The sequence below is a fragment of the Taudactylus pleione genome, unplaced genomic scaffold, assembly GCF_031769625.1.
Source record: "Taudactylus pleione unplaced genomic scaffold, aTauple2 ptg000516l, whole genome shotgun sequence".
In the NCBI taxonomy this organism is placed as follows: domain Eukaryota; kingdom Metazoa; phylum Chordata; class Amphibia; order Anura; family Myobatrachidae; genus Taudactylus; species Taudactylus pleione.
In genome coordinates this window covers 208,054-227,537 of record NW_028284918.1, presented here as the reverse complement: position 1 = coordinate 227,537, position 19,484 = coordinate 208,054, and the positions used below count along the sequence as shown (strand labels likewise).

Genomic DNA, 19,484 nt, shown 5'->3' with positions numbered 1-19,484 from the left:
AGCCCGCTCCACCTGGAGATCAGGTGTTGGAGTGAAACTGGGGGCGAACAGCACCATGTCAAAGGTGGACACCATTGATTCCAAGGCCTGCATTGCAGAGTGAATCGACACTCTGCGATTGTGAAGCAGTCTGCATAGTCTGTACTATAGTACTGAAATCTTGTCTGCCATCAGGAAAATTCTCTGAACTCGAGAGTCCAGGAAGACTTTCCAGTTGATCAGCCAACCATGCATTTGTAGAAAGGTAATGGTTACCTGCAGATGACGTTGAAGAGTCTCTGGGGAGCTTGCCAACAGCAAAAGATCTTCCAAGTATGGGAGCAGTCTGATCTCTTGATGATGAAGAGAAGCCACCATAACTGCCATGATCTTGGTAAAGACCAGAGTGGCCGTTGAGAGGCCAAATGGCAGCGCCTGAAATTGGTAATGTTGCTGTAGTATAGCAAACTGGAGATATTGTTGATGAGAAGGCGCTATAGGTACATGTAGGTAAGCATCCTGAATGTCCAGGGATACCATAAAATCTCCATGCTCCATAGAACTGAGATTGAGGATAGCCTAGTGAGACCCATTGGGCTTCTGAACTAAGAAAAGGGTAGAATATTAGCCCTTACCCCGTTGTGAGGAGGGGACCCGAATTATTACTCCTGAACTCAGTAAGAACTAAATGGCTTTGTGGAGCAGTAGGGCCATGGTTGATCCGATGGAAGTCCTGTGCAAAAGAACTATTGGGGGGGGGGGGGGGGCTTTGGGGTGTCACCTCAGGAAGGAGAGGGAGTATCCATCGGAGCCAACTTCTCTTGCCCAGGTATCTGATGTGGTTTAATACCAAACCTGGGTGAATTTAATTAGTCGGCCTCCCACCCTGGGCGAGCCTCCAGGGAGAGGCCCGCCCTGTCAGACTGCAGGCTTGTCCACAGACTTGGCAGCGGGACGTCTAGTAGCTCAGGCCTGTTTAGCCCTAGGCTTGGAGGCCTTGGCTGACATCTGTTGCCGTGGAAAGGACTGACCCTTGGCTTGAGTGCAAAAGGAAAGAAAGGATGACGTCCTAGGTTTTGTATTATAGGTAGTTGGCAGGAACGTGGTCTTGGACGCTGCCAAAGTAGTCACAATTTTATATAGCTCTGGACCAAATAGGAGGTCACCCGAATAAGGGAGAGACTCCTGAGCCCGTTTTGAGTGTGAATCTGCTTTCCAGGAACTAAGCCAAACGATACGGCGGGCAACTACTGAAGTGTCAGATATCCTGGAGGCCAGGAGAGCTATATCCATAGCTAAATAGGAGGCTGCATCCCTAATGTGAGACACATAGGAGAGTTGCTCCCTTGAGGTTGCATAAAATCGGATTTAAAGAAAAAAAAAAAAAAAAATAGGATTTCTTAATAAAACATTTTTTTAAAAAAGGATTTTTTAGTAAATGTTTTACATTTTTAAATATAAAAAATAAATAAATCAGTTTTTGATTTTTAAAAAAAGAAACCGCTTTTTATGCAACCCTAACTGGGGGAAATGTTTCTTCTATGGCCTCTGCCCAACTTTCAAAGGCTTTCGCCACAGAGGCCATAGCCCTAGCAGGACGAGTAATAGCTCCTGTAAGAGAGTAAACAGATTTATGACAAACTTCTATACATCTGTAATTCATTCAAGGAGGTAGCAGTATGAATGGGTAACGTGGCATTTTTAACTAAACGAGTTTCACGAGAATCCACCGCCGGGGGAACCTTCTCATTTAGTGCAATCAATAGCCGGAAGACTGTAAAAGGAACTGAACTGTTTTGGAATTTGAAACCTTTTACCAGGCATAATCCATGCTTCACTCGTGATGATCAGATAGCTGGTCTGGTTGAGGGAACTCTGGTAAAACAATTTTTTGTTGTTTAAAAAGTGCATTCTTTTTCTTAGGAGAGGGTTCATCCTCTTCTATTTGTAAAATGGATTTTACAGCTCTGACAAGAGCAGGTATATCTAGTTTAGAGGATGGCTCCTCTTCTCCGGAGATGGAGTCAAAGAGGTCTGGCTGCCTCCCCAGATGATATGTCAGAATCAGATAACTGAGTGGACTGGGAGGATAACAAAGCACGTTTAGAGGGTTTAGTAGGTAAAGGCTTTTCCCTTTGTAGCATTTGCTGCAAAGCTGTAGAGGTAGTATCCAAACTCTGTTGTAAGGTAGACAGCATGACTACCCATGGGGGAGGCAAAGGATTTGCAGGGAGTACCTGCTGTGGCCATCCCACAGTGGGAGCCACTACGGGGACCACTCTCCCGTAGGGGGTTGGGAGTTTAAGACTGGAGCATCCTGTGACAAAATAGTTTTAACTGTTGGTGTCCTGTCCTCCTAACCACCACCTATACCCCATTGTCTCCCATGTGGAGCCCTTTGGACCCTGAAGAGGAAGAAAAATACATGCAAAAAATACCAAACTTCCAGGCTGAGAAAGAAGTTCCAGGAGCACCACAACCGGCTGAGCTCAAACATTGCTCAAGTTAGATTTTCAACACGAAACGGGTTCTACACCATGCTAATCACCTTGGATGAAATGGAGTTCTAGAGATGAAAAGGAGTATTTGTAAAAAGGAGTTGCTGACTGGAAGCTGCTATAGATCTCTAAAAGTCCATCTCGTTACTAAATTATAAGCAATCCTCATCAGGTATCCCTATAGATCAGCTCTCAGGGCACCTGCCAGGATCGCCAAGTGTGGTCGTCTTAAAGGAAGCGGTCTGGTGCTTCGTTCAATTTTTTATTATTACTATGCGTGTAGAATAGTGAAGTAAGCACCTTGTAAGAGATTAATGCGTGACCACTAGTGGTCCTCATTCGACAGCAGTTCCCGTGCTGTCACCCACACACGGTGGCAGCAACCATCTTGTGCCCCATGCCTCAGTTCTTCACTAGTTCCTGTAGAAGAGACTCTAATAATGAATGTTCGCTGGACCCCCAAAACAGCTGCCGAACTCCACGCGGCCATCTGTGCCTAGTGAATCAGTAGGCCACATTCTTCGGACAATCTCACAGCAGTGACTTGTACCCATCAATCATTACTGTATGGAACACTTTGAAAGAGTGATCTCATGCTACGAATGGGTTTGGTATGGTTCCCGACTACACACACACACATCAGTCTTTTTTTCTTCTACAAAACACAACTAAAAACTGCATCAAGTGAATGATTTAATGGTGAAAAAAACAGTTCATGGTATCAGACAGTGATCACGAGACAAGAGCTCGAAAGGCTGCGTCTGCCCCACGGACAGAGAAGGGTTTAAAAATGAACTTAACAATGACATGTAAGAACTTAAAGACATGGACACGAATAACCGTTGTACAAATTCCCCTACATATCACAAATATTCTGCCCACCTACCACCAGACAAAATAAAAAAAAAAAGTTCCTCCTCAACAAAGAAATAAGGATTTATTAAGTGCAGTATCATTATCATATTGCTTTAGCAGACCACAACCTCCACGCCTCGTCATTACTGCTCCAGGTTAAACTCAATGTAAACATTTTCAAACTTTCATTACAATGGACAAAATCGGCCACTTCACAGCGCCGGACATTTACCCCGGTGGGTGCTTGCGAGTTGCATCGTTTCAGTGCTGCCGGTCGGCACGCCGGCTCATCTCATGGTTGTCGCTGCGAGATGTCTCCTACAATGGGCGCTTTCTCACCCTTAACTCTTTGCAGAGCATAAACTAAATGTTCTTTTAGAAAACCTTTTTTTTTTTTTTTTCTTTTTCGGGAAATTTCAACGAGGGGGATTTTTCTTTTCCCCGTCTTTTAAATATTATATGTTAAAAAAAAATACGGAGTTCGATTAGGGAAAAAAAATACTCTGCATGTAGTTTTGTGTGATACGCGGATCGTCCTTGTTCTTTGCGGCTTTCATCTGACGGCAGATCGGGTTCGTAGGTGCTACGCTGTCATCTGGCGCTCTCCGTGGGGGTCTCAGTTGTTTATCAAGGCCAAAATCATACTGCAAACAAATGCACATTACAGTGTAAATACATGTATGTCCAACATTCTGGTTTTTTTTCAGTTTCTTGTAGGAGGCTCTAATGCAGGGATAGCTGCTGTGGGACTACACATCCCAGCATGCCCTGCAATCAGTTTTATCATGCCCTAATAGCAAAGCTGTAGCAGGGCATGCTGGGATGTGTAGTTCCACAGCAGTTGGAGGGCCGCATGTAGAAAACCCCTGCAATTGATCTCCACTGCACAGTAATAGTACTAGGTTCAGTGTTATTAGAGTCTTAACAGCGGCTCCTATGCAAGACGCTGCCGGAACCTGGTAACACTGGATCTATCTGTTCTTGCAGCAGGGAAGATTGGATCTGGACCTACCCATGACATTTATTAGGGTCCCCATCAGACATGTTCCTGGTGACATCATCATGACATCAGTTTACCCTGTAAACCCCGCCTCTGAATGCGGAAGTGTGTCAAAGAGTGAATCGAACAATTCCTCGGCAGCCCAGCTCCAAAGATAGAAGCAGATGCAGGTTGGTAGTTCGCCAGGAAACCAGGCCCTCATCAAATTCCCTTAATAACTAAAGCTGGGTACACGCTTAGCGATGTGTACCCAGCACCGATGTCTCGTGCGGCGGGACCCGGCAAGTACATACACACTTGCCGATGCCGGCAGCCATGCTGCCCCCGCTGACTATATCGCCCATGGGACCTACATGCAGGTTCGATGGGCGATGTCGCCGACGACACGTGGGAGCGCGCACTGTCAGCAACATAGTATCGGATCAGACGACATATCGTCTAGTGTGTACCCGGCGTAACAGTTGTTACTTCTCAAACCCACAGTAACTAGGTGACCATCTTTCTATTACAATGTTAATAGGCTGCTGTTCACCTACACAAGCTACATTATAGAGCTGTCCCAAAGACTGGGAAGACAGGTCTTGCATCAAACAGTATAGAAATAGTTTCATGTAATATTTAATTTAATATAATATAGGACATATAAACTTACACCCCTAATGCGTTTAGGCATTACACTGTGCCAGACGTACAAACATTAATCCTACAATCATATCCTTCCAAGACAGGAGCCTTTCATTAGGGAACACTGTCTACATAAACTGAGCCGGTTACATAAATATGGGTACAGATGCCCCCTAGTGGCAGCAGAGAGACAGAATAGAACATTGTATATTGGGATGATACAAAGTAAAGCAATATTCACCACAGATAGATCTAGTTATTTAAATTAATATGATATTACATTATATTGTCAGGAGATCACTACACCAGGCATGGCCCACATGGAATGGGTTATGTAATACCGGCTTTCGGGAGACGCCTCTTGTCAAAATACACACAGCGGCATCCCGATGGGCGGGTAAGTATACTAACCCCTCCCCCCTTCTCCCCCTAATCCTAACCCCCCTTCTTGTAGTCTAAAGGGACCTATCCATTAGACGACTTTCTGAGCGATGCGACCAAAAACGAAAGTTTTTTCGGAATGTTCAGAAAGTAGTCTAATGGATAGCCGGCAAGGACCTTTCCGACCCTGACTATCTATGGAACATGCCGGTCAACCGGACGATGATCGTCAGCCTCCACATGTTCTCAGATAGGAGGTCGGGATCCTGCACTGAATGATGTTCGGTGAACGCAGCTCAGTGCGGACATCGGACATCGCACCTAGGCGACCTGAAGGACTAAACGCTAGTCGCCTAATGGATAGGCTCCTTAACACTAACCCTCCCCGTTAGTGCCTCCACTTCGTGCCTAAACCTAACCCTCCCCCCTTAGTGCCTAACCTCCCCCCCCCCCCTGCATCTCGTCCGCCCGTCTTCTAACTTCATCCCGGCCCACATACTGCGAGATGCTTCAATTACGGCCTGGGGACTGTGAGAACCCACCCCCCCAATATCTGCCTGTATCCTGGCTGCCTGGCCCTTAAAGAGTGAAGTCCAGACGCTCAGGGTCAGGTAGATGGCCTAGAGTTCAAGAAGATTAAAATCGGTAAGACGGAATGATGTACTCTGGCCGCGGCGACTTAGGGAAGCTGCCGCCCATATCCCAGGAGTCTGGCAGCTGTAGGAATAACCTGATACACCAGAACAGAAAACTGGATTTCCAGTGTCAGACAGAAGACGTCCCACTGTCTGTATCTCTTATCTATATGGTACAGTGTTCCCGGGAAGGTAGACGTAGAGAGAGAATATGTAACATGTATAGGACATGGGAAAGGCTACTAACCAGTCTCCCTTCATATTTTAGGAAAAAGCACAAGTGTGACCCAAGGGTCTGTCTGTAGGGGTATATCTGGTACCATGTTCACTCAAATAAATGCGTGAGAATAAAAACGGACATAGGAGTTATTTGCATTCTGCTTTTCGAGGCGAGTCCTGGTAAAAAAAAAAAAAAAAAAAAAAAGGTGCACCCTTGCATTGGCCAGCCCCCTCCTCACTTAGGTTATGTTCCCACCAAGGAAGGAGCGGCTAGATTTACTAAAGCTCCTAGAACAGACAAGTGGTGGTGTTACCCATAGCAACCACTCACATAGTAGCCATAATTTCTCTATTGCATTCTTGAAAATGACAGACAGAAGCTGACAGGTTGCTATGGGTAACATCACCACGTGTCTGTTTCAGAAGCTTTAGTAAATCTACCACCAGGGTCTTTATATTAGTTTTACTCCATGCCACCTGGATTTGTTTAGCAGTTGACATTTATTGTTCTGATTTTAGCAGCCCCGGATCTGTTATTAGGGTTCCCAGCGTCACTCGCTTGCTCCGAGTATGATGGAATTCAGATTTTTGTTATAATTATTTTATAAAAAGTTCTATTAATGTTTTTTTTTTTATTTTACACTCTTGAATGCTGGGATAATAGCCACCATACCAAAGGAAATCAGAACATAGACACCCGATATCCGCTTTTATACCCTGCAACCAGAGCAAAGTCTTAAAAAGGTGCCAACACACCAGACCACAGGTTCTCAAACTCAGTCCTCAGAACCCCAAACAGTGCATGTTTTCCAGATCTCCTCACAGATTCGCAAGTGAAATAATTAGCTCCATCTGTGGATCTTTTAAAATGTGTCAGTGAGTAATAAGTACACCTGTGCACCTGCTGGGTGACCTGGAAAACGTGACCTGTTTGGGGTCCTGGGGGCAGAGTTTGAGAACCACAGCACTAGACGATTTATTGCAGGATTTGGCAGATTCCGACGCATCGGAATGACAAATCGTGCTGTGTCCACGAACAGTAATGATGCCGATGCGCGGCCCCACGGGTCGTATTCCTCAGATATTACCTACCTGCAGTAAAATCTGGCAATCTCGTTAACGAGATTAAGGTCGTTGGTCAGATGGCACAGTTTCATGCACGATATGTTATGTCTGGGAGTGGGAGGGAGTTGCCGGGCAGTTCAAGGGAAATTGTTGACCACATCATTGGAGAGTCGTCTAGTGTGTAGGCACCTTTAGAGCCACTTCCCAAAAAATGTATTCATGATTTTCAGCTAGAAAACTGGCACTCATAATATAGCTTTTTCTTCGCAGACATTCTTCCAAAGTGTGTTATATACCACAGTCATGGGTCTCCTGCTATAGCGAGAATCCGCTACAGCTGGGTTATAGGAGGGAGGCAGTGCGGGCACCAGACTCAGTACAGGCCTCTATCAACTGCCCCCCCCCCCCCCCCTCCCCTCTATGAAGCACATTTGGATCAGTGCTGGGAAGTACACAGGTACACCCTACATAATGAGAGAAAGAGGAGAGACAGAAAGAGACCCCCATGGATGTCAGGGAGGAGGGGGGGGAGAGAGAGGGGGAGAGAGAGAGGGGGGAGAGAGAGAGAGGGGGGAGAGAGAGAGAGGGGGGAGAGAGAGAGAGGGGGGAGAGAGAGAGAGGGGGGAGAGAGAGAGAGGGGGGAGAGAGAGAGAGGGGGGAGAGAGAGAGAGGGGGGAGAGAGAGAGGGGGGAGAGAGAGAGGGGGGAGAGAGAGAGAGAGAGGGGAGAGAAAAAAATGAATGAATGAATATATACATACACACACAGTGGGGTCCCATGGATGTCAGGGGCCACAACAGATCTGGCTGAGTTGTGGAAAGAGCAGATTCAGAGACTGGATGGTAACTGACCTGTACAAGTAAATGAAGAAGCACAACAGGTGGAATCCTAGTTTAATCATGGCCTCCTTCATGTGAGACTTTAGCTGCCCGCGGTTGTGAATTTCTGTTGGATCAAATACTCCCAAATTTCCACTTGGCACCATGATAAACCTAATAGAAACCAATAATAGGTAGAATATAGTCAGAATACACATTTATTAAATGGAGACAATGGCAGGGTAACTTCTCCCAACTCACCCCAATCATTTATGTAATTTGCCCAAGAACTGTGTCTAGTGTTCCAGCTAGATTGCGGGCAGGGTGGGGTGCCAGCAGGGAGTCTCTGCATGCACCAAAGGCGTGCGCGCTCCCGAAATGGGATGTGACCAGCCAGGGAGAGGGTGTGCCCTCATGACAAGCCTCCAATTCTTCACACTGTAAGTGCTGGGCTCCCCCCAAGCTCTCCCCTCATGGTGAATAGATTCCGTGTGCATGCGCACGCCGTCTATCCAACTGGCGGTGATCAGTCACCACAACTTTTCCCACCCGCGGGACACTGCAGCCCGAGTGTGTGGGAGGCTCAGGGCAGGCTGTTTTAGCCTAGCGGGAACACTAACTGTGTTGATGTATGTGCTAATGTAAGCAGAGTTTTATAGTGATATACAAGTTATTCAACAAGAAAAAAAAAACTTAGCGGAATAAAAGAATAACACTACCATACACTTCATCTATGGTCAATGGTACAGTGCCACCTAGTGGTCAACCATAAACAGAATACTTCTGATCTCGTATAAAATTACAGCTGGGTACACACTTGAGCGACCCAGCGGCCAATTTGGTAAACTATAGACATATTGGGTGTATACACACGCTGATGCACTAGCGATATATCGGTCGTTGTCCATACAAACAAAATATCGACAAGTGTGTACCCATCTTAAGGTAACTTAGGGCAGAACTAAAAGTATCAGCATGCTCTGGCAGCTCTACAAGGTATTGTAGATTAGCTTGTGTGTGCAAAAGCTAGGCCTTCCGAGGGCCTCTACAAATTTCCATCATTAAAACCAAGCCTTTGCAATTAATGTCAAACTACTTGCAGCTCATTGACGGATTAATATATTCGCACAGGAGAGGTGGTGTTTACTCACCTATATATGTTCCATGCTGCTACAGGTAAATTTAGGAGGAAGATGAACCAGTGCAGCGACACCAGCATCAACACAGACACCAGGGTGTGACCAATTAGCTCCGGAACCACCCACTGCCAGGAAAGAAATCATATAAATACAGACATGAAACCCACAGTACAGCTGCCACATCATCAGCTTAGGGTGCAAATTGGCATGGACTAGGTCAGTGGTCGCCAACCTTAAATGAGATGTGAGCTACTTGAGAAAAATTAAACCTCCTGAAGAGCTATTAAAATTGTAAAAAGAAAAAATCTGGCTAATAACCAAACAATTGAAGGTCATTTAATGAAAAAAATGTTTAATAGAAAGCATCAATGCATTTAATTATTGTGATATCGTTGTAATTTGTAATTAAAGTTTAAGCACAGGCACATTTCACTGTTATACCCCTTTTACACCGGAGCTAAAACCCGGGTTTTTGAAGGGTTAACTCGGGCAGCTCCCTGATGTAAAAGGGCAGAGGGTTGGATCGCCGGGTCGAGTGACCCGGCAATCCAACCCAGGTAACTAGCAGGGTTTAACACGGGCGTAGCCCGTGAAACCCTGCTATGGGAACAGCGCACTCCGGGTCACGAAGACCTGGAATGCGCTGCTAGCCGGCTGATTGGTCCGGCTTCAGTGGCGCTTGGAGATTACATCATCTCCAAGCGTCCACTTTCACTCCGCAAAAGCCGGGTCTATGCAGACCCGACTGCGGTGTGAGCAGCGCTGACTCGGGAATATCCCGAGTCAGCGCCGGCAAAATTCCGGGTCTGATCCGGATAGGAACTTTGTTCCAACTCCGGGTCAGACCCGGAATTTAGGTGGAAAAGGGGTATTAATTACCGGCTTGCAGGAGATAAGTGTAGTATAGGAGCAAAAGATATAGGCAGGGCTGCCGTGTGATTTGTCGGCAGGGCCGGACGGCAGTCACTCGCTCTGCCGTGACGTAGACGCTGTGGGTGGAACCACGGGGAAACACAACAGGTAATTGCCGTAGAGGCTGCGGAAAATCACCTGACGCGCTTCCCTGTGGCTCCACCCATGGCGTCGACGCCACGGGGGAGCGCGCATCAGACGTCACTTATTCCTAGTTAACTCGGCAGTATTGCAGCTAGGTGAGCTACCAAAATTAAGACAGTGAGCTACGGGTTGGAGACCACTGGACTAAGTGCTACAAAGGGACTTAAGGGATCTCAGAGGCTGGTGTGCAAGTTATATAGACAGTCAACAGTACACGAGCTCCTGCCATGGTTCCGTCCCTTTATGTTCCTACCCGACTGGTTCCGTCCCTTTATGTTCCTACCCGACTGTCTGCTCACCTGCCCCAGCAACAACACAGGTGATAGACAGGACGAGTGATCCGTATCTAAAGCTGGGTACACACTTAGCAATTCATTGAACGATTTGACCGATTCCGATGGATCGGAACAACAAATCGTTGTGTGTGTACCCATCATGTTGGGCGGTGCACGCTCCCGTGGGGTAGTCAGCTGCATCGTCAGGTCGGCCCTACATGCAGCTCAACCAGACAATGCGACTTACGATCCCATTCTGTGGGATGTGGCAACAGGCGACATATCGGGCACCGGATGGTCTAATGTGTTGGCCCGTGCGCAGGGGGGTGGGGACTGGGTGCCCTTCGGATCACTGGGTACACACATCGTTTAGTGTTGCCCAGCTTAACAGGAGCTATGGATTTCGAATGCACTTTGCCTTTTTCATAAAAAAAAAATAAACTAGGCCTGGCACTAGGAACCACTTCTAATACCAACCGTACCAATTGCCGTTTTACCTGCATTTCATTTCAGTATTCTTCAGATCACAACTGATCCTAGATTTGGCGTCTATCACATGTAAAAGGATGGAGAAGCCTATATTGGCCTTGGAAACGGCCGAATGTGGCGCTACGTAACTAAAACCTTTCCAAAATCTAAAAGGAACAATTTTGATGACAACTGGATATGATCACAGACAGTCTATATGGTGAGGGGCTGATTCAGTGAACTATAATCTTCCAGCCTCTTAGCAGGATGTCTCTTCCAGCAGACTTCTGGGGCAGCCTATGGAGCTGCGAGCAGAAACCAGGCTGCCGAAATGGCGTTTATGTGCAATATTACACAGCCACGGTCACATACACATATAGCCAACTGAAATGGCTCATTTTGGAAGCCAAGAATGGTTAAAGTGTCAGTCTCCCACTTCTTATTAAGAACAAAGAAGCTACAGAATAAATGGCCAATCTTGACAGGTGTCTCAGACCTGCGCTTATATCAGGCGGAGGGATCACAGGGGACAGTCAGTGCGTCCGGAAGATGACTACGTACACATTATTATATTATTGGCCATGCCTGAAAGTTATCTGCCCGTCAGGTATGGTGACTATACAGCTGCATGTACGGCCAAGGTACCCTTAATGGGGGATGTAGTTGAGATCAAGGTGCTGGAAATCCAACACAAGAGAGAATCCCGGTACCAGCACCACGATGGGAACTACTGAGGTTAGGGGGAAGGTTAAGATTAGGCACTAGGGGAAGGGTTAGGTTTACGTTGTGGGGAGGGTGGGTTAGGTTTAGGGTACTTATCGGCAGGTGTCGGTATCCTAACCCTGTCGGGATTCTGACCACCGGCATCCCATACCTAAGCCCCTTAGTGTTTTGGGCGAATGCGTGTATTGATCGCCGCCCTCGTTAGAAGACCGTAGCCGATACGAGCGCATTTCCCATGATGCATTGGCTAGTACTATTCAGCATTATAACAGACACAACGTACCTTATTTAACTTGGAGCAGCAGGAACGTGCATTGATGTAGTCACATTCTAAGTCTGATAGAGTAATTATCTAGGACCCAAAGATAAGGACAATATTCTTTTTATCTCTGGCAGAAAATCTGCTAATTGGCATAAAGCAATAAAATCTCAGAATGTGCAAAGTACAGGCAGTAATTGTGCAAGGCTCACAGCTAAGACACAAAGTGCTGTGTGTTAGGCATTAATCCCCTTCTGCTGGAGGACCCAACCTCAATCTTCAAGAGCATTTACACAGGAAAACTCCCGGCATGTGTTTCTATTACCGAAAGACACTATGATATGGGTAAATAAAAGCAATTAGTAATTAAATGCAAAGTTTAACAGACCGGTGGTGCCCAGAATTAGTCCGTATTCAGTGCCGAAATCCTTATATCAGTACCTCCCCCATATACCATTTGATGCCAACACTTTTTAGCAGGATACCCAGATTCATTATACCAGTGCCTCCTCACACACCTCTCAAATTCAATTATGTATAAATGTGACCAAAATGTGCAGATTAATTAGTGTTCGCTCTAGCTCCGGCGGCAGGCAGGGCGCCGGAGCTAGAGAGGGCAACCTTGTGCGCCCAAAAAGGGGGCGTGTCTATAAGACGCGTCCCCTTTTCGTCATACTTGGGGGCGTGCCCGGCGCTTACGGAAATGCCGGGCAGCCCCCAAGCGCTGCAGAAAGGGAGAATAGATGCCGGGCGCATGCGCCCGGTGTCTATTCTCCGGCGGTGATCGGGTCACCGCATATTTGTCCACCCGCGGGACACTGCGTCCCGCGGGTGAGAACGGCACCCGCAGGCTGTGAGGGGATACACACACACACACACACGAGGGGATACACACACACACACACACACACACGAGGGGATACACACACACACACACACACACACAGGAGGGGATACACACACACACACAGGAGGGGATACACACACACACACAGGAGGGGATACACACACACACACAGGAGGGGATACACACACACACACACACAGGAGGGGATACACACACACAGGAGGGGATACACACACACACACACAGGAGGGGATACACACACACAGGAGGGGATACACACACACAGGAGGGGATACACACACACAGGAGGGGATACACACACACAGGAGGGGATACACACACACAGGAGGGGATACACACACACACGAGGGGATACACACACACACGAGGGGATACACACACACACACACGAGGGGATACACACACACACACGAGGGGATACACACACACACACGAGGGGATACACACACACACACACGAGGGGATACACACACACACACACGAGGGGATACACACACACACACACGAGGGGATACACACACACACACACGAGGGGATACACACACACACACGAGGGGATACACACACACACACACGAGGGGATACACACACACACAGGAGGGGATACACACACACACACAGGAGGGGATACACACACACAGGAGGGGATACACACACACACAGGAGGGGATACACACACACACAGGAGGGGATACACACACACACAGGAGGGGATACACACACACACAGGAGGGGATACACACACACACAGGAGGGGATACACACACACAGGAGGGGATACACACACACAGGAGGGGATACACACACACAGGAGGGGATACACACACACAGGAGGGGATACACACACACAGGAGGGGATACACACACACACAGGAGGGGATACACACACACACAGGAGGGGATACACACACACACAGGAGGGGATACACACACACACACAGGAGGGGATACACACACACACACAGGAGGGGATACACACACACACACAGGAGGGGATACACACACACACACAGGAGGGGATACACACACACACACAGGAGGGGATACACACACACACACAGGAGGGGATACACACACACACACAGGAGGGGATACACACACACACAGGAGGGGATACACACATACACAGGAGGGGATACACACACACAGGAGGGGTTACACACACACACACACACACACACACAGGAGGGGATACACCACACACACACACACAGGAGGGGATACACACACACACAGGAGGGGATATACACACACACACAGGAGGGGATACACACACAGGAGGGGATACACACACAGAAGGTGACACACACACACACACACAGAAGGTGACACACACACACACGGAGACTGACACATCAGAGGGTGTGGAGGGAGCATAGGGACCGCTCTGCGCCAGCAGCCGCCCTGTAGTGAGGTAAGCGGGCGGTGTACGGGTTAGAGACCCGGGAGAGGTCACACGGAGAAAGGATACGAAGTAGACGGAGAGGAAGATGAGGGCACAGCAATCTATGAGGGAGAAGATGAAGAGCGCGGCCTCCATCCCGCCGCCAGCCCGGTGCACACCGTCCGCCAATCCACCGCTCCCTCACCGCACACGTGACTACTCCCGCCAATCCACCGCTCCCTTACCGCGCACGTGACTCGCCCGCCGCCCTGCACCCCGGAACATGTAGTCTCCTCACCTCAGGCTGCCGCGCTGAACGCCGGGATATGTAGTCCTTGAATGAAAGTACAAGTCACGTGATGGACATGCTTAGGATGACAACAATGGGGCGGGGCGATAGTGTTGTGGTTAGGATAGGAATGTATATGTACCACTGTTACTGGGTGGGTGAGGTCAGGCAGGGACGCCCTCGTAACGGGCTGTGCTATAACACAGGTGGTGGGTGCAGGTGGGGATGACCTGGCAGGGACTGTGCTATCACACAGGCAGTGGATGTTGGTGGGGATGACCTGGTAGGGGGCTGTGCAGTCACACAAAGGTGGGTGTAGGTGGGGATGCCTGGTAAGGGGCTGTACTGTCATAGGCGGTGGATATAGATAGGGATGCCCTGGTAAGGGGCCGTACTGTCATATAGACCGTGGGTGTAGGTGGGGATACCTCGGTAAAGGGCTGCGCTGTCATGCAGGCGGTGGGTGTAGGTGGGGATGCCCAGGTAAGGGGCTGCGCAGTCACACAGCCACACAGATGGTGGGTATAGGTGCACTGGTAGAGGCTTTGATGTTACACAGGTGGTGGGTGTAAGTGGGGATGGCCTGGTAGGGGCTGTGCAGTCACACAGGTGGTGAGTAAAGGTGGGGACGCCCTGGTAGGGGATTGTGCTGTCCCACAACGGTGGGTGTAGGTGGGGATGCCTGGTAAGGGATTGTACTGTATAGGCGGTGGGTCTAGGTAGGGATGCCCTGCTGTACTGTCATTTAGACCGTGGGTATAAGTGGGGATGCCCTGGTTTGGAGCTGTACTGTCATATAGGCAGTGGGTGTAGGTAGGGATGCCCAGGTAAGGGGCTGCACAGTCACACAGTCACTGGATGTAGGTGGGGACACCCTGATAGCAGACTGTGCAGTCACACATTGTGGGTGAAGGTGGGGACACACTGCTGTCATACAACAGTGGGTGTAGGTTGGGATGCTTGTTGGGTGCTGTGCTTTCACACAGGCGGTGGGTGTAGGTGGGGGCACACTGGTAGGAGGCTTTCCTGTAACAATGGTGGTGTGTATGTAGAGACTGGTAGGGGGTTGCGCTGTCACACAGGCCGTGGGTGTAGGTGGGATACACTGGTATGGAGCTGTGCTGTCACACAGGCAGTGGGTGTAGGTGGGATACACTGGTATGGAGCTGTGCTGTCGCATAGGCAGTGGGTGTAGGTGGGATACACTGGTATGGAGCTGTGCTGTCACACAGGCAGTGGGTGTAGGTGGGATACACTGGTATGGAGCTGCGCTGTCACACAGCCGATGGGTGTAGGTGGGGCACACTGGTAGGAGGCTTTTCTGTCACAATGGTGTGTATGTAGAGACTGGTAGGGGGTTGCGCTGTCACACAGGCAGTAGGTGTAGGTGGGATACACTGTTATGGAGCTGTGCTGTCACACAATGGTGGGTCATGCTTCATTTTATTAAAACTTGCAACAAGTATAATAATAATAAATACATAAAATGTAAATAAATAATTACATAAAATCAAAAACAATAAAAAAAGGCAAAAACAAAACAAAACATAGTATTACTTCATATTATACTTTTCCTAACCTAATACAAACACTTATCTACCCTACTACCTATATACAATCCACCACCTGCAAGGGAAAACTAAGCAAGGATTTAGAAACCACCTCAAGTATAAGGAAACTATCTAAATCATATATCAAACCCTAAACTATATTACCCAACACCTACAGGCAGATGTATACAAATTACAAACCTTTCCATAAATAAAACAAAATACTTCAAAAAAACATCTACAAGGGAGTGAAAAAAGAGAAAAGAAAACCCAAAGCCAGAAATTGAGAGAGACTGTTTGCCACCCACTCAAGGGGGTTTCAACTGGCCCCACCAACGAGACCAGCTGACAGCATCCAACCCCTCCCTATCCAGATCCATCATCCTTCTCACCTCTTGAAGAATCAAACCCACCACATCCCTATAGGGGAGGACCTTTTTCCTTATGGACACCGTGCGCTCCACGTGTGAAATCTAACTGCTAAACTAACTAAATAAATCGTGACTAAATTAAATCCACCGTATCTTCTGACTACCCCATAAACCCACAGGGTAACTAAGCCCCGAAAGGCACAGAATACCAATGGCTTTTGACACCTCCTCATAAACCTTTACATTAAAGGGACACTCAAGCAGAAAGTGGTCCATCGTCTCCACCACCCCTGGACACTCCTCCCGTGGGCAACCACGATCATTGACACTCTTCCAACTTAGATTCTCCCCAACATAAAGTCTTCCGTAAAAAGAGAACCAAGCAATGTCTCTAAACTTCTGAGGTATCCTCTGTGAATCTAACAGAGCTAACACGGCCGAAGCGACATCACTCGGACAGTCCCTCAGGGACAGCTGGTCATGGAAGTGAGTCTGCAAAATTCTTCTCTCCAACTCCCTTCTAGAGAAGTTTTTGACTTCACTCACCACCATGCCAAAACGCCTCATCACCTTCAAACTCTGGATGACGTAGATTGGGAGGTAACCACACCGAATCCGAAAGCTTTTCACCTGGCCACCCTCTAGCCACAACCTGAGGAAGGGGAACATCCAGAATCTAAATCCCTTTACCGACCGAGGGGGAGCATCTAAAATCAAACTTCCAACATTAAATTTTAAATAGGCACAATGGTGGGTGTAGGTTGGGATGCTTGTTGGGTGCTGTGCTTTCACACAGGCGGTGGGTGTAGGTGGGGCACACTGGTAGGAGGCTTTCCTGTCACAATGGTGGTGTGTATGTGGAGACTGGTAGGGGGTTGCGCTGTCACACAGGCAGTGGGTGTAGGTGGGATACACTGGTGTGGAGCCGCGCTGTCACACAGGCAGTGGGTGTAGGTGGGATACACTGGTATGGAGCTGCGCTGTCACACAGACAGTGGGTGTAGGTGGGGCACACTGGTAGGAGGCTTTCCTGTCACAATGGTGTGTGTATGTAGAGACTGGTAGGGGGTTGCGCTGTCACACAGGCAGTGGGTGTAGGTGGGATACACTGGTATGGAGCTGCGCTGTCACACAGGCAGTGGGTGTAGTTGGGATACACTGGTATGGAGCTGTGCTGTCACACAGGCAGTGGGTGTAGGTGGGATACACTGGTATGGAGCTGCGCTGTCACACAGCCGATGGGTGTAGGTTGGGCACACTGGTAGGAGGCTTTCCTGTCACAATGGTGATGTGTATGTAGAAACTGGTAGGGGGTTGCACTGTCACACAGGCAGTAGGTGTAGGTGGGATACACTGGTATGGAGCTGCGCTGTCACACAGGCAGTAGGTGTAGGTTGGATACACTGGTATGGAGCTGCGCTGTCACACAGGCTTTGGGTGTAGGTGGGGCGCCCTGAAAGTGGTCTGCGCTGTCACACAGATGGTGGGTATAGGTGCACTGGTAGAGGCTTCGATGTTACACAGGTGGTGGGTGTAAGTGAGGACGGCCTGGTAGGGGCTGTGCAGTCACACAGGTGGCATGTGTAGGTGGTGATGCCCTGGTAGGGGCTATGCTGTCTGGGTGGGCCCAGACTGGGCGGCAGGACACTATAGAGTGTGCATTCTGTGGGCATTCTGTACTACTAGATGACATAATCTAGTTGGCTAAATTACTCACATACTGTGTCGGGCCCGGTGGCTTATTAAATTCTGTGCCGCATTTGGCATGGGATGTATTAAAGTCTTTATTTCACTGCCGGTCTGACGTCTCAGTGGCACCACCCAAGTCTGAAGCTGCACCCTGATCAGCCTATTGGTTGTCAGCTTTTATATTTCAGCTGACCTGTAACTATTGCTTATGGCCATGGGCAGGGACCCAGCAGTTTCCCATTACAGTGCTCCTCCTTTATAAAGCCCCACACTTACCACCAACTATAACCTATAGTACATTAAAATGTACTTATGCCGTGATAGGTCACTCCTTTTATGCCACAACCCTCACTATAATGCGAGTTCAGGACTGCGTTTTAAACTGGTTATGTAAAGATGGAGCACTGTACATTACATCCGATGAGGGGCGTGATTCAGACTGTCACCGCGATGGTTGTCGCATTATGCGAATGCCTGCAGGTGGCGTTTGAAGCAAACAGATGCCTCCTGCTGGCATCGCAGATCCATCGCCTTTGTCAGTTACGATGCTCGCAGTCATCGCCCATCTGAGTAAGTCTGAGCTTACTCAGAATGGGCCAGGAAATCTGACCCTGGCCACGCCTGCAAAAAGGGGGAGTCATGGCCCCGTTTTGTGGAACCGCCCCTGTCGCTGCCCCCTGAAAAGCAATCCCGACGCCGGTCATTAGACCTACGCCGGGAGCCTGACGCCCGGCATACCGAACGAAGGTAAGCCAGGCGGCGGGCGGACAGCCGCAGGGGATGGGTTAGGTATCAGGGCTCCTGGGGGGAATTAGGGTTAGGCACCTCCCCTGGAGGGTTAGGATTAGGCTAGGGGAAGGGGGGGCTAGTGTTAGGCCCCCCGGAGACTTAGGTGTAGGCTGCGGGGATGGGGGGGTTAGGGTTAGGCACCCCTAAGGGAGGGTTGGGGGGGGCAGGGTTAGTAGTACTTACCAAAAACCCCTGTTGGGATCTTCACCCCTGCCTGGCTTCTCGCGTCGGGATTTGAACTGCCGGCCATGCATCAGCAGCAGCACATGGCCCCACACAGAATCGGACCATTAGCCTCGTGATATTAGCGTGTTTTTTTTTTTAAACATGTATTTTATTGATTCAAAAGCATCTTTAACCAAAACAATAAAAATACAAAAATCAACATCAATACAATATAATAATTTATTAAATTCAGGCAGTGTAGAAATTACACCATCAAAAATGTTTAATCAAAGGGAATAGTTAGTGCTCCATACAAGGACAATGGAAGAATGGATACACCTGAAATACATTCTGTCTTATAGCGGTGTGGATGCAGAGAGAGACCT

At 48.5% G+C, this 19,484-nt stretch overlaps 1 protein-coding gene across 1 annotated transcript; it reads right to left on the bottom strand.

The window, feature by feature from the left end:
* Positions 1-3,157: 3,157 nt before the first annotated feature.
* CNIH4 (cornichon family member 4) lies at positions 3,158-14,553 on the bottom strand. The gene is made up of 5 exons (XM_088450342.1): positions 14,333-14,553; positions 12,018-12,086; positions 9,225-9,337; positions 8,107-8,247; positions 3,158-3,976 (listed from the first exon to the last, which is right to left on the bottom strand). The coding sequence occupies exons 1-5, from the start codon at positions 14,399-14,401 to the stop codon at positions 3,949-3,951; spliced, it is 420 nt and encodes a 139-aa protein (XP_088306468.1). The 5' UTR covers positions 14,402-14,553; the 3' UTR covers positions 3,158-3,948.
* Positions 14,554-19,484: the final 4,931 nt, after the last annotated feature.